The sequence below is a fragment of the Bos javanicus genome, chromosome 1 (assembly GCF_032452875.1).
Source record: "Bos javanicus breed banteng chromosome 1, ARS-OSU_banteng_1.0, whole genome shotgun sequence".
Taxonomy (NCBI): Eukaryota; Metazoa; Chordata; class Mammalia; order Artiodactyla; family Bovidae; genus Bos; species Bos javanicus.
The window spans coordinates 139,832,268-139,851,156 of NC_083868.1; the positions used below are offsets into that span (position 1 = coordinate 139,832,268).

General features: G+C 46.5%; 1 protein-coding gene across 1 annotated transcript in view; it reads left to right on the forward strand.

The window, feature by feature from the left end:
* The window catches only part of PCP4 (Purkinje cell protein 4), a 68,650-nt gene extending 50,853 nt beyond the window's left edge, over window positions 1-17,797 (forward strand). Inside the window, exon 3 of the mRNA XM_061422013.1 lies at window positions 17,381-17,797. Coding sequence (XP_061277997.1) covers window positions 17,381-17,508 — 128 coding nt within the window. The 3' untranslated portion in view covers window positions 17,509-17,797. The remainder of the gene's footprint in view (window positions 1-17,380) is intronic.
* The last annotated feature ends 1,092 nt before the right edge of the window (window positions 17,798-18,889 follow it).

Here is an 18,889-nt window from a genome sequence, read left to right on the forward strand (position 1 = left end):
TTGAAATGGGCACACCTGTGCACATAAAGAGGCTGCTGTCAGCACCCCCCTTACCCCCTAAAATTAAATTGTTACCGTGCTGTTGCAGTCAGAAAATATTCTGATTTTCTTTTGAAACTTTGTAACCCTTTCCCTTCTGGTGCCCTGCATATTTGGGATGATGGAACCTGAGGTTGTCAGCCGGTATCCTCTCTGGTGCCATGGCAACTGAATATTGAGTTGTAGCTACTTCTGGAAAAATGTCTCATTCACATTTTCATTTTTCTTTTAAATATCTTTTTCTTTTGGTCATGTTACATGGCATGTGGGATCTTACTTCCCCAACCAGGGATCGAACCTGTGCCTCTTGTGGTGGACGTCTTAACCACTAGACCAACAGGGAAGTCCCTCACTTGCATTTTTTATCCATCCAGGCCTTGACATCTTAAATGACAGCAAGGCATCATTTAATAAAAATTCCAATTCTTGCTGGGAAAGATTGAAGTAAAAGGAGTAGGAAGTGGCAGAGGATGAGATGGTTAGATAGCATCATGACTCAATGGACATAAATCTGAGCAAACTTTAGGAGATAATAAAGGACAAGGGACCCTGGTGTGCTGTAGTTCATCGGGTAGCAAAGAGTCAGGCGTGACTTAGTGAGTGAACAGCAACAAATTTTGAAATTACGAGCCAGATTAGTGTCAGGACGGCTAGCATAGGATCTCTGAAGACATTATGAGCAAGTTGCAGATAAAATGTTCAGTCTTTTCCTGTTCACACATCTCAGAGGTGAACAAAACAAAACAAATCTTTCCAATTAGGTATCTGGGCTATAAGCAGCCTGCTGGGTCTCCCTGGCCATTTGCAGCTGGCAAAATAAAAGTCCCTGCTGTGTCAGTCCTCAGTTCAGCTTGAAATGACTTTAACGAAAGGTCAGATGCTATGGCTCTGGGGAGGACTTCTGTTCTCCAACAGACTGACATTAGACCTTTTTTCCCCGCTAACATTCTATCTAAATTGGTTTCCTTCATCAGTTTCTTGTCATCAGCCTCTATTTAATGCTCCCTTGAGCTGCTGCCACCAAAAATGGATATATTATCACTGCTTGCATGTGTGATCTAGAGAGTAATGTTTCTGCAACCTCTGTTGATGATTAGAATGCTTCAAGGGATGGTCAGTGCTGATCCTCTGAAATACGTTTTGTTAAAACTTTTATTTCAAAATTGAATGCTTTTTGATCATGTTGCCTGACATTGGAAATTATTTCCTTTTTGGAATTCTTTTTTTAATTAATTAATTAATTTTTAGCTGTGCTGGATCTTCACTACTCTGCAGGCTTTTCTCTAGTTGCAGAGAGAGGGGCTACTCTCTAGCTGTGCTGCAAGGGCTTCTCAGTGTTGTGGAGCACGGGCTCTAGATCTCACGGGCTTCAGTAGCTGTGGCATGTGGGCTCAGTAGTCGAAGCTCCCGGGCCCTAGAGCATAGGCCTGATAGCTGTGGTGCACGGACTCCGTTACTCTGGGGCATGTGGGATCTTCCCAGACCAGCAATGGAACCTATGTCTTCTGCATTGGCAGGCACATTCTTTCTCACTGAGCCACCAGGGAAGCCCTAGCTTGGAATTCTTGAAATAAAAATATTGTGCTTCTGGATGGGGGGAGGGGCTAGATGGTCTGTCTGTGGAAAGTGCAAGGCTTTGCTTTCCTGTCGCAGTGCGGCATAAAGGTCCTGGTTAAACACTCACGATGGCTCGTGGGACCAAGCACAACCCACGTCTGGATTCATCCCAGATGCTCTTCACCTCAACCAGGAGGAGAGGAGCCTGGAGCTTTAGTACTTTTCCACCTACTTGGGAAGCACTTCTTATTCTATTTCTTCTTGGGATTACTTGTCAGAACATCACTACTAAATAATGCTTAAAATTAAAACCCAGACTCTACTGAGAGCTAGTCCTTGAGAATCTGACATACTCTATGTTGTTGAGTTACTTCACCCAGAAACCACATCACTTTATCCTTCCTTGGGTGTTGAATTTTGTTCTCTTTTTACAAATATGTGAATCCATCTTCCTGGTAGGGAGGATAAGAAAGCCCAAAGCTTAAAATAGCATGCCTTTAAAACCACTCTTTCCAACAAATCAGCAAGTCCCTGGCCGTGGGCTCTCAAGATAGTGTCACTTTAAAAAAGCAAATGAAAGGGATATAGTTTTGCCTAAAACCTACAGAAGGAAGAAAGGAAGGAAGAAAGGAAGGGAGACTGAGGCTGTGGGGTCAGGAGACAGAGTGCATGGAGTTTAAACCCTTGGGCCAGCAGTTCCTGGAGCTGATTGCATGTCTTTGATGACACATAAATAGACATTTATGAAAAGAGGCACACACCTCTGTAAAGAGCTGGTCCCTATCATTAGGACACTCAGGAAGCACAAGACGCATGACCAGATGGGGAAATCAAGGCTGATCGCAACTCAGGTTTGAGATGGTGAGCAGGAACGGGCATATGTCAGTCCAACTGTAGCTGGACCCATCAGGATCCAGGTTCTGGTTTGGCTTCACAGACCCCCCCCTTTCAAAACTTTGTACCCAAATTCTGAATACACAGTGGACGCATCTGTCCAATACTCTCTTGCATCTAAGAAAGCTTGTAATCCCTGAAAATCTGCCTGGGAAAACACCTGTCCACCTGGATTAGAGGTGCAGGGCTGAAGAGCCCAAGTGGGATGTTCCTGGGGAGACAACACAGCCCCTGGCTCAGCTGCTGGCAGAGCTCCAGGAAGGACGCAGACACGCCCGGCACACGGCTGGAGAAAGGCATCTCTAATCAGCCAGTGCCTGGCACAGAGGGCAAAGGGGAGGGGAGGAGAACCAAAGTCCCAAAGCCTGGAAATAGCTTCTGTCCTTTCTGGCATCTGAGTGATGATTTTTCTTTTCTTTTCTTTTTTTTTTTTTTTGAGTGATGATTTTTCAACTGACGTTGCTGTTTGCTCTCCACATTTTTCATAAAGCTTGCCTAATTCCATGAGAGCCCTAAGGCTTGCCTTGGCCTTTCTCCTGTTCAGTCTTCTTCCTCCTGCACAGAGTGGAATGCATTCCATCTGCCTTAATGCCTTCCTTTCCCTTTTAAAGTTAAACTGTCTAGAATGATGGGGCAATGGACGTTAGATACTCAATGGGCTCAAGTGAGGTTTTTAATATTGTTGTTTTTCAGTCACTAAGACATGTCTGAATCTTGGTGACCCCAGGGACTGCAGCACACCAGGCATCCCTGTCCTACATCATCTTCCAGAGTTTGCTCCAACTCATGTCCTTTGAGTCGGTGATGCCTTCTATTCATCACTCTCTGTTGTCCCCTTCTCCTCTTGCCCTCAGTCTTTCCCAGCATCAGGGTCTTTTCCAGTGAGTTGGCTGTTCACATTAGGTGGCTGAAGTATTGGATCTTCAGCATCAGCATCAATCCTTCCAATGAGTATTCAGGGTTGATTTCCTTTAGTATTGACTGGTTTGATTTCCTTGCTGTCCAGGGGACTCTCAAGAGTCTTCTCCAGCAACACAATTCCAAGCATTAATTCTTTGGTGCTTAGCCTTCTTTATGGTCCAGCTCTCACACCCATAGATGAATACTGGGAAAACCGTAGCTCTCACTATATGGACCTTTGTCAGCAAAGTGATGTCTCTGCTTTTAAATATTAGATGAACTAATACTTTGAGGCTACTTGAACATGTACTGTGATTATGATTGTATCTGACTTTTCTATTTCAAACTGGGGAACTTTAGGGAATTCTCCATCATGGTGAAATTTTCAGAGTTTAATCCTTTAAAACTGGATTCATTTTGATATTTGGCAAAACTAATACAATTATGTAAAGTTTAAAAATAAAATAAAATTGGAAGAAGAAAAAAAAAAAAAAAAAAAAAAAAAAAAAAACTAATATTTTGAAGTTTAAAAGCTGGGGGAAAAGAGCCTGAGGAAATTCTTCCCTTCTGAAATGGTAAAACCAGGTAACATAAAAGAAAGGAAAGCACTCAAATTTTTCCAAAACTCTGAAAAGAATAAAAAAAAATGAGCCTGGAGTAGAAAGGAAGGAGTGAGCTAAACCCTGGTGGGAAAATGCATTCCTAGAAGCTGCACCTTACTCAGGTTAATTTCCTAAGTTTTAGGGAGTGGAAGGAGGAAGCTGATGCCCCAGGAGGAGAAAAATAATAAATGAATCAGGGACACCTGAGAGTGATGGTTGGCAAAGGTTGCCACATATGCAGGCAATATTTCTGTAGAAACAAAACCTGAGGTTTTAAAAGTATTAAGTGTTATAAAGAAATGGCCATCCATATCAGAAATTGAACAGATGTGTATATCCAAAAAACAAGCATATAGTTAAGTGAAACCAAACTATGCACAGGGATGTATATTTGAATTTTTATTATCAGCTTGAAACAAAATGTTTTCAAATGAACTATACACATTATTATGTATGTGTAAGTAGATAAGGTTTATCTGTAAGAAGTTGAAACCCTTAAAATAGCAACAGCTTAAACTATAATGCCTATTCCTCACTCGTATAAAAGGAGTCTGAAGATAGGTAGTTGATAACAATCGAGATGATTTCAAGGTGCATTAAGTATCTGTATTACTGCTTTGTCATCCTTGGCGTAAGGCTTATGCTCCAGAATGGCTGCCTGAGCACCAGCCATTGCATCTGCATTCCAGCTAATAGAAAGCAGATAGCAGTAAGTAAAAAGGGCCAAGGGTTAGCTTCTTTCCTTTCTTCCTTTCTTTCTTTCTCTTTTTTTTTTTGGCCCTGCTACTTAGGATTTTAGTTCCCTCAGCAAGGGTCAAACCTGGGCCTAGCAGTGAAAGTGCTGAGTCCTAGCAACTGGACTGCTATGGAATTCCCAGGTTAGCTTTCTTTTAATGAGATTTCTTTCTCCCATATGGTACTGACCAGAACCTAGGTCACCCAATTTCAAGGAGCATGGAAACCTTGTTCTGGGTAGCCATGTGCTCAGCCCCAAGTCAGGGGTTTTATAACTAAGAAAAGGGGGGTAAACAGAGGCAAGAAATAGACTTGGCCACAACACATTTCTGCTGATGGAGTTTCTTGAGCCCTTACCTATGCGGCTGGCTTGAATGGAGAGGAGGTCTAAGGTGTCAGATGACTCTTTTGTTCTCCATCTTCCCAGTCAGTTCAAAGTCTTCAGAGTGTGACGGAAGGCAAATGGTGGCTTTTCTGAGTGGTTCGCTGTTAAGGAAGTTAGGTGTTAATCCCTGGGAAGGAATTTTCATTCTTTCCGTGTGCTCTGAAGAGGAAAGGAACATTTGATGTGTTGTTATCCACGTCTCCCAGAGGTTTCTTACTTACTACTTCCATTCAAGTTGTTCTCTAGTGCATACTAAAGAATCTTCTATGCAAATGAAATGGAAGTCTGCTGTCTGATCCCTAGACACACAGGATCATCTCTTTCATTACCTAACACTCCTCTCCTCCCATAGCCCCACATAAGCTAGGCATGCCTGCAGGAGATAGCAGCACGGATCACAGACACCACTCTTGCAAGATTCAGCTGAAATGGGTTTATTATAGGCTATCCATGTATTACAGAAATTCTGTGAGGCAGGAAAACCAGTTCTGGCCATTCATAGCCAGGGACAATGCACACGGAAATGCGCAGCCACACAACAAGTTCTTCCAGCAGAAGGTCTTCCAAGAACTGTTGCTGTTGCCTGGTCTGTGGGTCCAGGCACAGGACAGGGGCTGTCTGCTGGCTGCCTTGGGAAGCCCTATTAGGTGTTTCTACTTCTGTGCCTGAGGAGGGGGGTCTTGCCATATTTGGTTGCTTCCTCTGGTGCTCACCTCTGTTTTCTCAGATCCTGCCACACTGCACCTGTTTGACTGGCCTTACACCTGGACTTAGGGCTTACCACTTGGCACAATGGTAAGAATCTGCCTGTCAGTGCAGGAGACGTGGGTTTGATCCCTGGGTCGGGAAGATTCCCTGGAGTAGGAAATGGCAACCCACTCCAGTATTCTTGCCTGGAAAATTCCATGGACAGAGAAGCCTGGTGGGCTACAGTCTATGAGGTTGCAAAGAGTCGGACACGACTGAGCACACACGCATGCATGCCTGCACACTCATGCGTGCACACCTAGACTTAGTGACTAAACAACAACAACACCTGGGCAGCAGAATTCTACTCCCAGGACACCTGTGGTGGAGGGAAAAGGTGGCAGGAGGGGTGCTGGGGGAGCCAGTCCGCAGGCCCCCATCTATTACCACCGGGGAATAACCCTGCATTTGTCTTTCAAATTATGAAGCAGCCAGGTACACTCTGGCAAATATCTTGTGAGAGAAACAAGCCTCCATTTATTATTATCCCTGTTTCAAACACAGGGGAGGATGCGAATCCCAGAAAGGCAAATCTGACCACACAGAGTCAGTTGGGATTTGAGGCTTCTTTAGTGAAGCCGTTTCTCATCGTAACTCATCGGCTTTCTTTATTTTTATGCTAGGAAATGTAGGCATTCTGGCCAGTGTCACAGGCTGAATTATGTGTCCTCCTCAAATGCCTCTGTTGAAGCCCTAAGCCCTGGTGCTTCAGTATGTGACTATATTTAGAAATATGGCCTTTAAAGAGGTAATTAAGGTAAAATGAGGTCATCAGGGTGGGCCTTCATCCAAGATGTCTGCTGTCCTTATAAGAGGAAATCAGGACACAGATACACAGAGGGATGAGCGCTTGAAGACCTGGGGAGAAGACGGCCATCTGCGTGCCAGGCAGACAGCTCGGAGGACCCAAGCCTGTGGACACCTTGACCTTGGACTTCCAGCCTCCAGGAGTGGGAACAATTAAATGTCTGCCATTTAAGCCACACTGACTGTGGTAGTTTGTTGTGGCAGCCCTAAGCAGACTAATGCAAATAGGAACTGAGTTTGCCTTTCCAATAGAAAAACTGTTTTCAACAATATTTATATCATTTTGTTTTGTTTTGTTTTTCTCTTCCTAGACTTAATGAGTTTGGGGAAATTTTTGATCTCACCAGTGCTTATTCTTTTCCATTGAGTCCCACAGATGTGCACTTATTTGATTACCTAAATGCCACAGCTTGGGAGTAATCTTATCTGAGCAAGGTGCATCCAGGTAGGGGTCAGAGAAATTAGATAATGAGATCGAGAGAAAGGAGGGAGTGGGGGGAGCTTTGCATCCACCAAAGCCTGAGGTGAGCATTGGAGACTGTGGGATTCAAAATGCCTCGATTTTAGGGCAAAATAGAACTTCTTTCTCTTGCAAAAAGCTGTAAGGACCAGAAGCGTGCTGACTTGATAACGGAAAAGTTAGGAGAAATGAGAACCGTGTTTTCATCTGATGCAAGAGGGAACATGGTGAATGCAGAAAGTGCCCCCCTTGCCTGCTGCCACTAATGCCTGGCTCATTAATCTCTGCCGCTTAGCAGAGACCTGGAAAATTGCAATTCTCCGCGCCAGCAGCCCCTGTTCAATAAATCCCGAGCCAGCAGGCAGAAGCAAGAAATGGCCTGAAGCTCGGAGCTGGCTTGCCGCATTCCACTCTGCTGCCCAGCAAGGGAGACTCTGTTTTAACTCGGGAACAACTGGCTGAGGAAGCTGGGGCCTCTTCGTGCTCATTTCCAGCTTTTAAAAGAACGTGTTGTCTTTGTTTTTATTAGCGTTTCATAGGATGCTTTGTGCCAGCATTGTGATGAACTAGGTATACTAATTTATTTTTATTACTATTTTTTTTCCTCGGGAGGAGCTGACCTTTTCTCTAACACTAGCTGCCTTGTTCTCTGGGTGTATTTTGATCCAATTTGAGGCTTAAGGGATAAAAATCCCAATTCTTGCTTTTCTTATTTGTGGCTCTGTTTTCCCTGCCTGGAGGGCTGGGTTTTGGTCCTGATGAAGGAAGGCACCTTAGCTGTCCTGGGTCACTCTGTAACCCTGGTGCTGGAGAGGGTCAGTGGCCAGTTCAGAGGCCTCCGGAGCCCAAGTACAGTCTCTGTGTATCAAGGGAAGCCCAACTGACAGATGTTAATTCTTTCCCAGTTAACATTACACTTTGAAAGAAGGTAGGACATTCTAAGAAACTTGGCATTAAAATACCCCATTTGCAAGGCATACTTAAGTTAAATGACTGTTATTTCTTGATGGTGTGCTAAAATTTAGGTTCTTTTATAGTACGCTCTGTGCTTTGCCTCCTAATCAAGGCAAACTCCCACTCAGGACAATTATATCCCAATTTACTGCTTATGTGCAAATTTCTGATCTAGGGGATTAGGCCTTAGGAGGTAATTTGTTTCTATAAAATAAATCCAAAAATATGGAGGGTTATAAATGTGTAAACGAAAGACTTTACATCTGTGTGTGTGTGTGTATGTGTGTATGTGTGTGTGTATACACAAGCCCCTGTGCTCATGAATTACTGCCAGTATCTCTAGGCAATGACTTTGCATCATCATAAACTCAGAAACAAATATAAGAGCTCTTCTGATCAAGCGTGGGGGTTCATATATTTTGGAATGAGGCTGAATTTCAAACTTTTAAAATCACACCCGGAGCTGTTGCAGGATCCCTGAATAGCTCTGTTTTGCCCTGGATGACTGTGTGTTTTTTAATTTTGAAAGAACTCATGCTAATTGAGTGAAGTCTGCCACTTGGATGGGGACTGGGCGGACGAAGAATACTTTTTCAACCAGTGAAGAATAATTTTTCAAAAAGTGTATTTGTCACCCCTTTTGTCTGGGCAAGTGAGTGTGAGGCTAGCTTTGGGGATGGCCTCCCCTGTCCCCTTCCCAGAGGCCTTTGTTGCTGCTGAGTTGTTTCAGTCGTGTCTGACTCTTTGTCACCCCATGTACTGTAGCACACCAGGCTCCTCTGTACATAGGATTTCCCAGGCAAGAACACTGGAGTGGGTTGCGCTTACTCCAGGGGATCTTCCTGACCCAGGGACTGAACCTGAGTCTCCTGTCTCCTGCATTGGCAGGCGGGTTCTTTACCACTGAGCCACCTGGGAGACCCTACCCAGAGGCCCACTAGGCACATTAAAGCATTCACATTCCCTCTCCCACTCAGCACCCTGTTTTATTTGAGGAATTTCTGAAATTCTATTGCTTATCTATACACTTACCTTTTTAATTTCTGTTTCCCCAGAAGAGCAGGGTTTTGTCCTCTGTTCTCTCCCAGCCCCTAGAACAGTGACAGGCCCGCAGGAGGCCTTCTGGGCCATTTATCAAATGACTGAATTTGGTATATGAATTCTCCTGGACTGCCTGGTAAACAGACAGATTTTCTGAACTGGTAGACCCAACCATGTATTTAGACTTGGACTACTTGAGACTTCTTTTTCCTCCCTGGGCAATAGTAACTGGTCCATACAGCAGGCTATCATCTTGGTCTCAGTCTAGGGAACTCAAGGTAACAAGACACGGGGGAATAAAAAGATTTGGAGCAAGACCTGGATTCTGAATCAGCCCATGGCCAGCACTCACCGGGTGGTCTCCAGTGAGGCAGGTTATGGTCTCTGAGCCTTTGTAAAGTGAGGACCATCAACGTTTCCTGCAGCTCTCATAACTGGCCAAAGAAGCCAGACAATGCATACAACATGAAGCTACTTTAAAACCTAGCACTGGATGGGAGAGGCGTTTGGGGGAGAAAGGACACGTGTATGTATGGCTGGGTCCCTTTGCTGTTCACCTGAAACTGTCTCAACATTTGTTTGTTAACTGGTTATACCCCAATGCAAAATAAATAGTTTCATTAAAAAATTAAGTAGTTATTGACAGGTACATGCTAAGTTGCTTCAGTCACGTCCAGCTTTGTTTGATCCATGCACTGTAGCCCCCCAGGCTCCTCTGTCCATGGGATTCTCCAGGCAAGAATACTGGAGTGGGTTGCCATGGCCTCCTCCAGGGGATCTTCCTGACCCAGAGATCAAACCCACATCTCTTATACCTCTTGTATTGGCAGGCAGATTCTTTAGCCCTAGCACCACCTGGGAAACCCATTGATAGGTAGAGAGCCCCAAAGTTAAATCAGGTGCTGTTACGTGTTGAATTGTGTCTGACCTCAAATTCGGATGCTGAAGCCCTGTACCCCCAGCCCCCCACCACACCATCCCTCAGAATGTGGTTGTATTTGGATACAGGCCCTTTAGAGAGGTGCTGCAGTTAAAAGGGCTCAGCAGGTAAAGAATCCATTTGCAATACAGGAGACACAGGAACCTCGGGTTCCCTCCCTGGGTTGGAAAGATCCCCTGGAAGAGGAAATGGTAACCCACTCCAGTATTCTTGCCTGGAGAATCCCATGGACAGAGGAAGCCCGGCCAGCTACAGTCCATGGAGTTGCAAAGTCAGACACGACTGAGCGACTAACACACTACTACAGGTTGATACGGCTGCTCACCAAGAAACTTCGATGGGTGTAGGGCTGATCTGTGTTTTATCAAGATGAATTCACTCAAAGGGAATTTTTGTCTCTCAAACTGTTTTCCTATTCGCTGGATTTTCATGACCGTATCAGAGGCTTGTAGTAGCTATTTGGGATTGTCTTCACCTGGTAACAGTTCTTTCCTTTTATGTTTATGATTCTCGATTTTCTATTTGCCATCAAATGATCTATAAAAGAAAATCCGCTTATGTCTATGAGGGAGAATCCATGTAATGCTTGGTGAAGATTGGTTCTTATTACAACGGCATCTTCAAGAAGGGCTCCCTCAACAATTCTCTGATGGTGTAATAAAATGTAAAACAGCAGGGTCATTCCCTGTCTCAGTTTCTGCAAGGAGAAGGCTGTATTTCAGGAAAAGATTGTAAGAAACACCTTGTTATTTGCTTCAGTCGCTAAGTCATGTCCTACTCTTTGCCACCCCATGGTCTGTAGCTTGCCAGGCTCTTCTGTCCATGGCATTTTCCAGGCAAAAATACTGGAGTGCGTTGCCATTTCCTCCTCTAGAAGATCTTCCTGACCCAAGGATCAAACCCATGTCTCCTGCAATGGCAGGCGGATTCTTGACTACTGAGCCACCAGGAATAGTCTAGAGCCATGCAAAGTGTAAATCTGAATAGAATGAGGTTCCTTCCTGGTGGGGAGGTCACGGAAGAAGTCTGAGCCACAGGGAGCATTGGTTCTTCATCAGGCTGGGGCCATCAACAGTGCTCTGAGTTGTGCTTTGGTTGGTTGATGATGTTTCTGCCTGGGGAAAAGACTATAATTGTTTGGGATGGTTTTACAGCTGTGCCTTTCATTCTGAGAGAGAAGATGGATGGGAACACAGACAGACGGATGACACAGATAGTTAGATACTATAGTTGAGACTGCCGCTGCCTTGGCTGATAGACTGTGAGCCTCACCTCCTCAGACTTGCTTGTGTCTCTGAGACCTGGTGCTCCAGGTAACGGACCCACTTCACTTGGGTGAAGTCTGAAGGGCTCGTGGGGAGTCCTGCTCACTTCTCTTGAGCTCCGCAGTCAAGAAGGTGGTTTTTCTCTCATGCTCCAGGGGAGCTGGCAATCAATATCTTTTTTTATCGAACGAGTGGACTGGAATGAATCATCTGTCGACCGTTCTCCTATTCAGGTTCAGAACTCCTTCCTGGAGGATACACAAAAATACTAAAATTCTAGGACCCCAGAGAGAAACAAATGATAAGAACTGCACAGTCCTGGGCAGTTTACATGGTGCTCTGGTGAAATACTGCCTGCCCAGGCTCAAAATCTACTGTCAGTAGCCAGGTGGGATGTGTGTTGTCCACTCCAGGCAGCGGGACTCTAAATAAAAATGCCAGGTGCAGCCCACCCAGTGCAGATGTGAGCGGCAGATGGTCTTCATGGAGCGGCAGCAGACGGAGGACACGGGAGGAAGGGTGGCTGCAGGGAGGTCTGGAAATGAGGGTGGTGTCGGTCCCCTGCGTGGCTTGCCAGAATCTACTGTCCCTTCTGGTGGAGAGGTGTGCAGAGCCTGATGCCCTCAGGGCCTCCCAGCTGTGGGGCCTGGTGGCACCTTTCTCTTGTACTGTTCCGGGTGTGTATTCGCAGGACCCAGAAGTCATCTTTAGGTGGAGGACTCTCTGCACCTTGCCCTGCTGAGTGAGGACCATCCCAACACAAGCCCAGCAAATGCCACCTGCCACCCCAAAGACTGGGTGGGGCCTGATGCCCTGGGGCTCCGGCCTGGCTGTGTTTGGTGGTCACGTGGCTGGCCCTGCAGGAAAGCAGTCCCTCCCTCTTTGCATTGGGGCCCAAACATCCGTGAGTCTCACCACTGAGCAGATGGCCAGGCAGAGAACCATGTGACTGCCTGCATCCTCTGCTGACTTAGCAAGTCCTGCCCCACACCAATGGGTCTCAGTTTAATTTACACCACAGCCTTGAATTTGCTCATGACACTCGTGACTAGGTGGAGCAGGCTTGGAGTTTTTAATTTATTTTTATTTTTTTTAGCCACACCACATGGCTTGCACGATATCGGTCCCCGGACCAGGGATGGAACCCGGGCCACAGCAGTGAAGGCTGGGAGTCCTAACCACTAGGCCACACTGAATTCCCAGGGCAGGCCCTTTAAAAAGCAGTTTTACCTCTCCATTTTTGAGATGAGCAAACTGAGACCCAGAGAAGCTAGGAACCTTCCTGAGGGTCCCAGAGCAGGCAGAGACACCCCCAATCCACCCTTATCTGGACCTATACCCCTGCTTCTGCTGGCAGCTTTATCAGAGGTGGGAGGGTCTGAGGGCTGCGAGAGGGTCAGCCCAACCCCACAGCAGGCTGGAGGTGCTGTCTGCCTGCCTGAGACCTCCTTTCATTATTCCTCTGGACTGGTGCTAGGAACAGGCACTGTTCTGGCACATTTTCCATTCAGGAGAGAAACCTTGCCTCTTTTTCACCGTGCTTCTGGGGTCAGTGCCCCACAGAGGCTTTGTTTGCCCTGCTGCCCAGACCCCTCCTTAAGAGCCCTGGGGTGGAAGAGGAGGCTGAGGACTCCCTGCCGCATGGAAATGAAAGGGCTGCACTGGACAGCTGCCTGGCTTATCAATCAATGGACTCACTTGCAATCAACCATTAGTTACTTGTGGAACGTCTGCTATGTGCTGGGCCCTGTGTGAGCCGCTAAAGCAAGATGGATGAAGTCCCCGCCCTTATGGAGCTCAGATGGGGTGATGGACCACCAAACGAGAAGTAGAGCAGGGAGTAGAATAAGACAGAAATAGCCCCAGGAAGAGTAGTAATACGGGGGGAGTGGATAGGGTGTGCCCTGGAGGGAACCCACTCCCCCCAGGGCCCTTCCTGTCCCCCGCAGGCAAGGCCAAGGTCCTACCTTTGGGTTTCAGCTGATGCTGCTGGTCGGCATCTCTCTTCTGCCCTGGAGTGATGGCAAAGGGAGGTTTCATATAGCCCTCCTGCACCCCTCCACTGTTACCATCACCCAGGCCATGGGAGGGAGCCTTGGCATCAATGAGGAGATGTTCACAGGGCCAGGGGCACTGGGCTCTGGTGTGGTCCCTCAGTTGCCCTTCCCCATCATTCCCTCACTCCTGCTGAGTCTGGGGTGCTTAGAGCTCCTTTTTTTTCTAGCTCCCAGGATGACATGGATCCATTGCCAGGCCCTCACATCATTTGCATTGAACTCTGTGTCACCAATTCTAATTGTTTCTTTTCCACCACAATCTGAGTCCTCCTCCTGCTTTGCACATCCCTGGGCAGCTCAGTTGAAGCACTAACCATGGCAGACCTCCAAGAAATGCTGGACTCTACAAAGTAAAGACTCCTGAAACATTAGTGGTTTTCTTTTTTAAACACTGGAATATTTTTCAAAGGACAGAGGAATCTATAAATCACTTTGGCTGAAGATATTAGTTGAAGATATAATTGCAAAATCCATTTTTATGACCCGTCCTTACTGTCTCATTACATATTCCCTAAATATACATAATTTTCCACATCTTCATTCATCATGTGTCAAAAAATAATATTGCTGTTTTCTTCCATTATTGTAAGAGGAAAAAGATGAACCAGGCTGCTCAAAAGCTTCAGGCTGCAGCAGCATTTTAACTCTGAAAGAGAAAATCTCCCATCTTCTTTTGAGTCAGATCTCATTCTCCCCCTCTGCAATCAGGGTACAGTAGATACAAAGGTTCCTCTGGGAGGAGAAGCACCTGGGACTCCAGACCATCCGGTGATGATTCTTGGTGCACGAGATACTGCTTCTGCTCTCTGGTGAGGACAGACGAGCTGGAGCCATCATGCGCTAGTTTGATAGATGCTTGCACTCCAGTCACATGCTCTTGTGATAATCATTTTTGTTTTTGTTTAGTTGCTAAGTCCAGCTCTTTTGTGACCCTGTGGACTGTAGCCCACCAGGGTCCTCTGTCCATGGGATTTCCCAGGCAAGAATACTGGAGTGGATAGCCATTCCCTTCTCCAGGGGATCTCCCTGACCCAGGGATGGAATCCACATCTCCTACATTGGCAGGCAGCTTCTTCCCACTGAGCCACCTGGGAAGCCTGTGATAACCTTAGTGAATGTTTTTAAAGGATGAATTTGAGCCTCAGGAAACTCCTGTCCTTCCTGATGTTTCTGCTCCTTAGAGAATCTCTGAAGAAAGGGACTTGGAGTGGGGATTAAAATGTGGATGGCTACCCAATGCAGTAAGAGACAATCCCACGATTCTCTGTATCATCTGGGGTCTCATGGGTTAAAAAAAATATCACTCCCAAATAATCCGTGGACATCAGGCTGCTCAAAATCTTGGTGGTCAATCTGAGACAGAGGGAAACAATTTTACTGATTTAGGTCATGGAAAAATCAGTCCAGTAAGGCCAGCATTTTCTCCTCCCAGATGGAGGTGGGATTGGAGGGCTCTGGGCACAACCTGCTTGATCTCTGAGAAAACTGAGGGAGCCTGCTTAAGGATCTGTGAAGGAAAAGTTATGCAACCAGACACGTCTCTCTCTCTCTCATCTACCTACCTAGTCTTTCTATCTATTGCTATCTATCTATCTAATCTATGGGCTTCCTAGGTGGCTCAGTGGTAAAGAATCTTCCTGCCAATGGAAGAGACGAAGGTTTGATCCCTGGTTTGGGAAGATCCCCTGCAGGAGGAAATGGCAACCCACTCCAGTGTTCTTGCCTGGAGAATTCCATGGATAGAGGAGGCTGGCAGGTTACAGTCGGGGTCACAAAGAGTTGGACATGACTGAGCGACTGAACACAGATGTCTGTTTCATCTATCATATCTATTTATTTATCTATCCATCTATCTGAACTGTCATCTAACATTATCTATCTATCTATGAGAGAGAAAACAGAACAGAGTAAGCAGGAGGGAAGGAACCTGTGTCACTTGCACGTAACCCCAGCGTCCTTGACCCTCTGTGCTGGGGATGCTGACTGAATACTGTCATCCAAGGGCACAAAGTAAGACAGATGGAGAAGGGCTGGACCACACTCAGGTTAAGTGATGAACTCAGGATGCTGGTGATACGGTCAAGGGGTAAAGCCCTGGCAGTGCTCCCTGGGCATCCTGTCCTGCCTCCAGTGCTACCCGCTCTCCACCCCCAAGCTGGATGTGCTCCACATGCTGTCCTGACCTCTGCTCCAGGCGTGGGCCCAGATGGCAGGGATGTTCTCAGCCCAGGTGCTGAGTGGGGGGTTCTGCCTCCAGTTCTTTCAGGAGTTAACCCCAGGCCCTTATTTGTTACTTCATCTTAAGCCAAGTAGCTGGATCTCAACCCTGGCTGCATCTGAAAATCACCCGAGAGCATTTTTTAGAAAGTAGGGCTGTCTGATCCTCTGCCCAGGGATGCTGATTACTCTAACTTGGTCTTGTTTGAAGGAGTGCTTCCGCTGTGGCTGTGAAGAGGCAGCCTGAGTCTGGGGTGGGTCCTCATGTCTCCATTAAAAAATAGTGCCTTTGATGATTCTGATGATCAGCTGTCACTAAACTGAAGGAGGGTTAATGATTCTTCCCTTGTGTGACTAGAGGGTTTGTTGATTTATTTTTCTTATATTTGGCTAGAAATGTACACAGCACAAAGGGAGCCCCAACATAGGTGATCACTTCACTGTGGCACCGATCCTATTCTAGGATCTTAACTGTGAATGAGTTCAGCCCACTGACACAGCAGACAAATGCGAAGCCTACATCTTTGAAACAAATTGTTAAGATGTAGGGGTCCAGCTTGATTGTGAAGGTTGGATGGTATCATCCATCCGTGACAATGGTAGAAACAGAAGCCCTCATTCAGTCAGTAAATCTCACATGTGTGTGCGTAAAAGCTCAGTGCCTCTGTTAGTTGGAGCTGTTCTGAGCAAAAGCTACCACTGGGTCCATTAGCTGTGCTGCTAAGTCGCTTCAGTCGTGTCCGACTCTGTGCGACCCCATAGACGGCCGCCCACCAGGCTCCTCTGTCCTTGGGATTCTCCAGGCAAGAACACTGGAGTGGGGTGCCATTACTGTATTTCAGGAGGTTCAAGAAGGAGGGGAACATATGTATACCTATGGCTAATTCATGTTGATACATGACAGAAATCAAACCAATATTGTAAAGCAATTAGCAATCAATTAGAAATAAATATAACCAAAGATAAAAAATAAATACAAATCAGTAAAAATATAAAAAAAGAAAAAAATTGTATCTACATGAGAAAGCAGAGGAAAATAATAGCACTGTTAGTGTTTTAAGTTTTTTTAATTGAAGTACAGTTAATTTACAATGCTGTGCTTGTTTCGGTGTACAGCCAAGTACAAACACATACACGTATATGCATATTCTTTTTCAGATTCTTTTCCATTATAGGTTATTGCAAGATGTTCAGTAGAGTTCCCTGTGCTATATAGTAGGTCCTTGTCACTTACTTTATATATGGTGGTTTGGTCACTAAGTTGTCCTCGACTCTTGAGACCCCATGGACTGTAGCCCGCCAGGCTTCTCTGTTCATGGGATTTTCCAGGCAAGAATACTGGAGTGGGTTGCCATTTCCTTCTCCAGGGAGTCTTCCAGGTCCAGGGATCAAACGCGGGTCTCCTGTATTGCTGGTGAAGTCTTTACCAACTGAGCTACCAGGGAAACCCTATTTTATATATAGTAGTCTATATGTTAATCCCGATGTTAAATGGGGCCCCAAGGAACAGAGACTGGTACAGAAAGTATCCACGACGCTGAGACTGTGTTTCTGACTTTCCTCATTCCTCCCTGGCAGGGGTAGGACTAGGGAGTCAGAAGATGGCTGCTTCTGAGCTCCAAGGAAGCCCAGGACATGCTCCACTGGCTTGTACTTTGCAAATTAGGTCTTGTGCTGGGGGAGGTGCTACGTGGCGCCTGGAGCCTGGCTTGATCCAGAGCCGCTGTCTTCCTGCTCACTGCTCAGTGATCACCTTCTGTCTGTATTTTTCTTGCTCCAGATGGGCAGAAGAAGGTTCAAGAGGAATTCGACATCGACATGGACGCGCCAGAGACAGAACGAGCAGCGGTGGCCATCCAGTCTCAGTTCAGAAAATTCCAGAAGAAAAAGGCCGGGTCCCAGTCCTAGCGGGAGAGTCCCTTCCTAGTCTGCCAGGAGACACCACCTACAGCCATCATCCATCAAGAAATTAAAAAGGAACAGCGCCCTCAAGAGAAGTCCTCATCACATGATACCCATGTGCACCGCAGTCCCGCAATGCATGCACAGAGACCCGTGATATTTATACCCTTGTAGGAAGGTGTAGACAATGCAATTGTGAGCAGCTTAATCTCTGTTTATCTCTAGGATCATTCCTCCTGCAACTAATTATTTTCCTTGATGTTGTAATAAAATGGAGTTAAGATGCGTGATTAAAGTGTCTGCCTCTGTCTCCCCTTTTACATTAACTTGGAAAGTTACTGCTGTTAGAAGTGACTGCAAGCTGGATGCCTATTTTCCTCTCCCTCCAAGAGTCAGAGCTGAAACACGGTGCTTTCTGTGAGCAGTTTTCCTGCTGAGAATGGGAGATGTGTGCTCAGCTGTGCCTGTCTAGTTTGGAGAGTTCTAACCACTGACTGGTGATGGGCAATATATTTTCTTCTTACCATGGGGTTAGAGCCTTGGATCCTGGAGAGTCAAAGAATCAGAGGGCTCCTTGGGGAGTTGTGACTCATGCAGAAGAACTTGAAGGGGGAGGGCAACAGGTCTATTTGGGCGTGTCACCCAGGTTTAGGCAGCAGGCACATTTCAGTGCCCTGAGGGGGATGTCCCCACTCCTGAGAGCCATTCCACCACTCACCTGCCTCTCCCCACTCATGTGGGGCTCTATGGCCAGGTGGCCCCTTGCCCCCCAACTCCTTACACTCCTCAGGTAGTAATTTGCCACCTGTTAAGACTATTTAGCACATCCTGCAAATGGGAGAAGCTGTGGGTTCTCTCAAGCCCCATCTCTTCCCCTGCAAACCTCACAGATAAATTGTTTCCCACACCCAAAGGGTAGGCAGGAAGGAGAGGGCTGTCGCATGCAGAGGACACTCCTCTGAATTGAGAGCCAGGCTCCTCCAGCCCCCAAGTCTGGTGTGGTTTGGGCTTTGCCATGTGAGACCCTGATGTGGAAGCTGCATCTCGTCTTCATCCCGAGATGCTTGGGGGCAGCACAGGCTACTGCTGTGGGCCAGTCAGCTTCTTTCCTTTGTCAGCAATTAACCAAGGATGGAGGCAGAGAGTGGGGAATAGTGGAGAGAGGAGGGACTGTGGTGTGTGTGTGTATGTGTGTGTGTGTGTGTGTGTGTGTGTGTGTGTAGTGTGTGTACGTGCCCTCTCACATATGTGCACCTGGGAGTGTTTGTGTGTGTGTGTGTGTGTGTGTGTGTGTGTGTATAAAGCATGGTGGGAGCAAGCAGTGGGCAGGGCCATGACTCATAGCTCCTCTGTCAAGGTCCCATTCACTGTCTCCAAGGTACAGACT